The sequence below is a fragment of the Odontomachus brunneus genome, unplaced genomic scaffold (genome assembly GCF_010583005.1).
Source record: "Odontomachus brunneus isolate Ranch 3 - 2012 unplaced genomic scaffold, Obru_v1 Obru_scaffold_081, whole genome shotgun sequence".
Classification (NCBI taxonomy): Eukaryota; Metazoa; Arthropoda; class Insecta; order Hymenoptera; family Formicidae; genus Odontomachus; species Odontomachus brunneus.
In genome coordinates this window covers 193,649-199,684 of record NW_022639531.1, presented here as the reverse complement: position 1 = coordinate 199,684, position 6,036 = coordinate 193,649, and the positions used below count along the sequence as shown (strand labels likewise).

The 6,036-nt window shown below is 28.9% G+C and overlaps 1 protein-coding gene across 1 annotated transcript in view; it reads right to left on the bottom strand.

Moving 5' to 3' along the window:
• Positions 1-4,869, bottom strand: part of LOC116847591 (vitellogenin receptor-like) — a gene marked incomplete at its 3' end in the record, with an annotated part of 38,995 nt that extends 34,126 nt beyond the window's left edge. The window contains exons 1-10 of the mRNA XM_032822723.1: positions 4,803-4,869; positions 4,449-4,530; positions 3,245-3,363; positions 2,234-2,245; positions 2,036-2,161; positions 1,823-1,928; positions 1,573-1,704; positions 1,337-1,450; positions 1,131-1,256; positions 852-1,058 (exon numbers count right to left, since the gene is read on the bottom strand). Of these exons, the coding sequence (XP_032678614.1) occupies positions 852-1,058; positions 1,131-1,256; positions 1,337-1,450; positions 1,573-1,704; positions 1,823-1,928; positions 2,036-2,161; positions 2,234-2,245; positions 3,245-3,363; positions 4,449-4,530; positions 4,803-4,826 (1,048 nt within the window). The remainder of the gene's footprint in view (positions 1-851; positions 1,059-1,130; positions 1,257-1,336; positions 1,451-1,572; positions 1,705-1,822; positions 1,929-2,035; positions 2,162-2,233; positions 2,246-3,244; positions 3,364-4,448; positions 4,531-4,802) is intronic.
• Between the last annotated feature and the right edge of the window lie 1,167 nt (positions 4,870-6,036).

Below are 6,036 nucleotides of genomic sequence, written 5' to 3'. Positions count from 1 at the left end.
AAAAAAAAAAAAAAAAAATGGGAGAGTATATTAACAGGGTTTTCCTAGTAAGAGTATTACTTTATTTATTAAATTAATAAAAGTATATTACACTAATATAAGTAATGAAAGTATTATTTTATTTATATTACATTAATAAAAGTTTGAAAAGATATTTTTTATTCGTTTTTTTATTTGTTACATTAAAAGAAGGTAACTGGTTTCGCGTTGAGTGTAAAAACATGTGAAATCTATGATATATACGGCGTTTGGTTCTGTTACTAGTTTGCGAATAGTCTGTAATAGTAATCTTATATTGCTCATTGCATATGAGTCATCGGAATTGAGGTAGTTACTTTTGAAAAATTATTTGTTATTGTTAGTCGTCATCCATTGAAAAATGTAATTTGTTATCATTATCATTATTCAAGAAATAATAATTTACAATTTTCGTTGCTTTTATCAAGAAATTTTCAAGATTTATTTTTAGAATTTTTTTTCCCGACCATTTTTTCCATATACATGTATTCAATGTGTTTGAAGCAACGATGAAACTAACCACTATATTCATATGTTATCCGAAAAATTTAATTGTGTTACCGCTACTATTATCAATAAAAAAGGTAACATTGTTATTAAATCGTTATTGAAATAAATAACTTGTAAAGTCGCTTGATAAATAGCACGTTATTTTTTAATTCTGTGAATTAGCGACTTTCCTTTTATTTAATTACTGTTTTATATTGTAAGAATGGACAATATTTTCCGGTATGGTGTAAATGAAAACATTATTTCCGTTTCTCTTTCTCTGATTTCTCGTCTCTGGTCCTCAATGATTGTAACAGACAGATATTATTAATCACAGTATTTACCTGTTGTAAGGATAATTTCTCTTTTTCCGTTTTTGGTACCTTTCATGATTTTTTTATTTCCGTCTGACCAGTATATGTATTCGTTGTCCATAGCAACCAAGTTGGCAACCTCATTTAAATTTTCCGCCAAGATAAAGCTTATTTTTGAATCGAGATATATACCACGAATTCTTTGTTGTGCACCGAATATTACTACAGCTTCATCACCTAAAGTACGAAAGAAAGATTTTGTATTTTCGTTATATGTATATTTACTGTGGAACCGGTAGATTAATTTACCATCGGCTTTGCAAGTTTTCATGTCATCTTGTAACGTGTAACCTGTCTGACAGATACATTTGTATGATCCTTCGGTATTCAAGCATTGTTGATCACAAATCCGGTCAATTTCGCACTCATCAATATCTGCAAGAAAGGAGAGCAGCTTGTTAAGCAAACGAGCTGCGATTCTTACGCTTTGTTATATTGATTTGCCACGAATTTACCTATACAGGTATGATTATCTTGTAATTTGTAACCTTGTGGACAAATGCAAACAGGTCCGTCAGGTGTAACGATACAATCGTGACTGCATCCCGTCGATGAACATGATATTGTACCTGATAGAAAAAAGATTATGATGATGTTATAACTAATCACTTAAAAATTCTATTAGATGTACATCAAAAACTTCACTGTACGTAATAAATAAAAAATTTATTCGCTGAAATATACGACTTACTGTTACAAGCGCCACCTTCGTCCGATCCATCAGTGCAATCGATTATGTTATTGCATACTAGATCAAGAGAAATACATTTAAAATTTGCACATTGATATCGATGATTTTCTGTTTTGCAACCTATCGCGATGCCTGTAAAAGAACAAAATATACTTTACGGAAATCAAATGTACTATAATCTAACTTGCCAAAATAAGTCATAATATCCTTTGCTTATTATTATAAAATAAATTTTTTAAACACAAATTACAATTCAGTTCGTCACTGTCATCGAGGCAATCCTTTATGCCATCGCAAACCCATTCTTTCGATATACAATATCCATTGGTACATCGGAATTGACCCTCGCATTTTAACTAATATGATAAACAAAATGCAAATTAATTTTTATACCAGAAAAACATCGGAAGCAGTTCACGAATAGCACACGGAAAATCAGTACAGAAAGTTCGTAATTACTTACGTCTTCTTCGCAACCTTTGTATTCATCGCTGTTGTCCGTACAATCATGATATCCGTCGCAGAATTTATCTCTTGATATGCAATTCTTATTTGTGCATTGAAAATCATTTTTAGAGCATTTTCTGTTCTGTGAAGAAATCACTTAATTATTCGTCTGAACATTACAGACGTGTATATGACTTACGTAAAATGTAGGTACCTGTATCTGTAGCTTTTGTTTTGAGATTTAGACTTATGAGTATTTTAGGTTTACGAATTTCTTTCGTAAAGCTACTAGCTTACTAAAGAAATTTATAAACTTAAAATAAGCAAAGACTGAAAAATACTAATGTGAACTAATTTATATAAAATATTGCTTGGAATAACTTATATAAATGAGTTGATTTTCGAAGGCTATGCCTCCTTATTTGCCCTTATTATTCTAGTTCACCCGGCGGGCTACGCACAGACAGTCGCGGCGTTCAACCTCAGGATTGTTGACAAAGTTTGTAAGACATTTCCTAATATCTGAAAAGTTGTTATGAGCACAACTCTTTTACATATAATATTTTTATACGCTAGCAATATATATTTATATATTATTAAAATTACAATCTAACCTAGATTTCCACGTCACTTATGGAGTACTATTATAGTTGCGTTTTTTTTTAAGTGGTAAAGTAAATATGTTTATCAATTCCTGGACACTTACCTAATCCTAGACATTCTTATAGTTTTGGTTTTTAAATATGAATATTTAAGCTTTCATTATAGAATATATTTACATACTCAGTACTTGTACATAAAATTTTATGTTAAAAGTTTATATATTTGTATTTAAAGACCAAAACAGATTGTTCAGTATTAGGTGTCCGGGCGTTGATACTTTTCCTTATTTCTAATAGGTCTATTCAATATAGTTGAAAGTATTTCACAGATCTCGTAATGTCAACAGTCCTGAGACCGAGCGTCGCGATTATTAATTACCCGCAGTTACGTGGGCCGTCGGACGAGCTGGACCGAAGTTAATAACAGGAAGTAAAAATGTACTCCTCGAAATTCGACTCATTTATATAAATAATTCCGAACACTGATATAAGAAATAGAAGCCTTTCGTGTGTGTATTGTATGATACATCTATTTAGTAAAATAAAATGTTAATAAAAATATTGTTAATTAAACATGTTAAACACATCGTTATACTATAGTATTCTTACAACTGAATACTTACATTAGAGTAACAGTCATTTTCATCAGAATTGTCACCACAATCATTATCTTTGTCACATTTGAATATTGACTTTATGCGTTTACCGTTATAACATTTAAACAAGGAAGGATACTCGTCTTCTTGTAACAAGGAACATATTATTTTGTCGCACATTAATAATTAGAAATTGATTAATAATTTTAACACATTAATATCTTCAATTTGACACAATTGATTATATATTGTAATAAAAAATTTATTTACACATAGACACATACAATAAGTTAAACGTAGTACAGTTTCGAGCCCACATAAATGGAAGATATATCTATATTATATCTTATGTATATTATACTAAAGTATATATATAGTTCAGAGGAAATTTTGTTTTTTACATAAATTTTCCTCTGGACTAAATAAATATGAAAATATTTAAGGTGGTAATAATTATTGTCCCACCCTATATATATATATGTGTGTGTGTGTGTGTGTGTGTGTGTGTGTGTTATTTATTATTTAGGTGATATACAGGGTGTTTCACACTCTTCTCCGAGAATTTTGTGGGGACGTAGAATAGGTTGATGTGAACATAAAAGTCCTATATCATTTTGCGATATTCGCAATAATTATCGAGATATTAATTGTAGAAAACTTGTGATTGATCGTACAGAATATGGTAAATGAGTTATAATAGCGACGACTACCGTCGTGTACTTATATTTTAGGTCAAATTGAACAAGAAAGTCCTTTTCCATTTTCCAAATAATCACATAGATTTTTAATTATTAATTAAAGAAGATTATTGCACAATTTTGCGTGATAACGCACTCATCTTCTTTAATTAATAATTAAAAATCTATGTAATTATTTGCAAAATGGTAGAGGACTTTTTTGTTCAATTTGACCTAAAGTATAAGTACACGACGGCAGTCGTCGCTATTATAACTCATTTACCGGATCCTACATGATCATTCACAAATTTTCTACAATTAATATCTCGATAATTATTGCGAATATCGCAAAACGGTGTACAACTTTTATGTTCACATCAATCTATTCTACGTCCCTACAAAATGTTCAGAGGAGCGTGTGAGACACTCTGTATATATAGAAGCATTGTTTTATTAAATAAATAGTAAATATATCAGTGATACCATCTTTTGATATACTACTGAAAATACAATACCTAATAATACAATTATCTTAAATGTGATATTGAACTTACCATCTATATGAAAACGATGTATGCCAGAACAAGTTTTTAAAAAATTGCACAAAAGTAATAATTCCGCAATAAGAAACATAACCTGTAAGTAAACGTATTAAAAATATTATTGTAATAAAATTAGTTAGATTTTGCCACAATTATAAAGAGTTTATGTGAAAAAGTTAAAAGTGAATTAATAATAATTAAAGATAATAATCTAAGAAATTGAAAATAAAAATACTAATAAATACAATTTTCAATACGAGAAATATATAGTTTAAGATATTATAATAATCAAAAATTAAATTAACAAAATAGAAAAAGAAAATAAGAGAAAAATGTTAGGATTTAACGTTTATTAGCGAAACACACCTTTATAGAAATCTTATGCGCCATGATGATGAACTGCACTGGACACGTACGGTTCTAAAACTGACTGGTCAACGATTCAGTCTGCAACTTTATTTCGCGGCGGAAGTAGTATCATATTCCCCATCTTTTTATAACTCGAAGCAGATCAAATTACACAAACTTTTATTTTATCTACCCATACGACATCTACGTATTTTATAATACGTTCGTCATGATTAATGTTGCGCAACTTATTTTAATTTACGCGTAACCAATGCATTAAAAAATATTTTATGGAGAGAAATTCTAAGGGGATATATATGCATGCTGTTAACGTTATTTATTAAATATATGAATTCCTTTTAAGTAAAATTCTTCTTGTTTGATTTTGCACATAAAGATTTCTTTTTGTTCGTTAGAAATATATGTTAAAATTCCACAGTGACTATCACTTGAAAGACTTGAGAATTGTTATTTGAGTAACTGAGTGTTGATTGAGCACAATATTTTAGTCACAGTGTTCTAAATGTTTATATTTTTCATGTTATTTTAGTTTATTTTTCGAACATTTTCATCCTTATAAAATATATATGGATTGCAGTAATAAAAATTTGCTTCGTCGCAAATAAAAATTTGTTTCGTCGCAAATAAAAATTTGCTTAGTCGCAAATAAAATTCGATTAAATTATTATATTCGTGCGTCTCTCTCTTACACACATTCCGAAAATTAAAATTTATCTCTTATACTATTCCTTCAGATAACTAACTTTATTAGTATTACTTTTATGTTATTTTTATAGTTATTTTTATAATTTATATTATATTATATCACTATTTTTATATTATTTTATATTACACTTTATATTATTTTTCTCTTTTTTCTAACCGAGATATTATTAAATAGCTGTTTATAATAATATCTGAATATTTATTACTTTAATGTACATACAAACTGATGAAAAGTGATATATTAATAACACCAGTCTCTCTGATTGGAATACATAAATATATATATATATATATATATATACAGGGTGTTCGGAAAGTACCGGGACGCCCGAATATCAGGAAAAATATAAGTTTTACAAAAAAATGTTTCAGACAAAAGTTGTGGCGTTTGAAAAGATGCATTTACTGATCACATCAGTTTGACCTTGGGTTGCGTAGCGAAGGTCAGGTCAAGGTCACATTAATTTTTTTAAATGGAACACCCCATTTTTCATTGCATATTCTTATAGCACATCTCGAGAGCTTT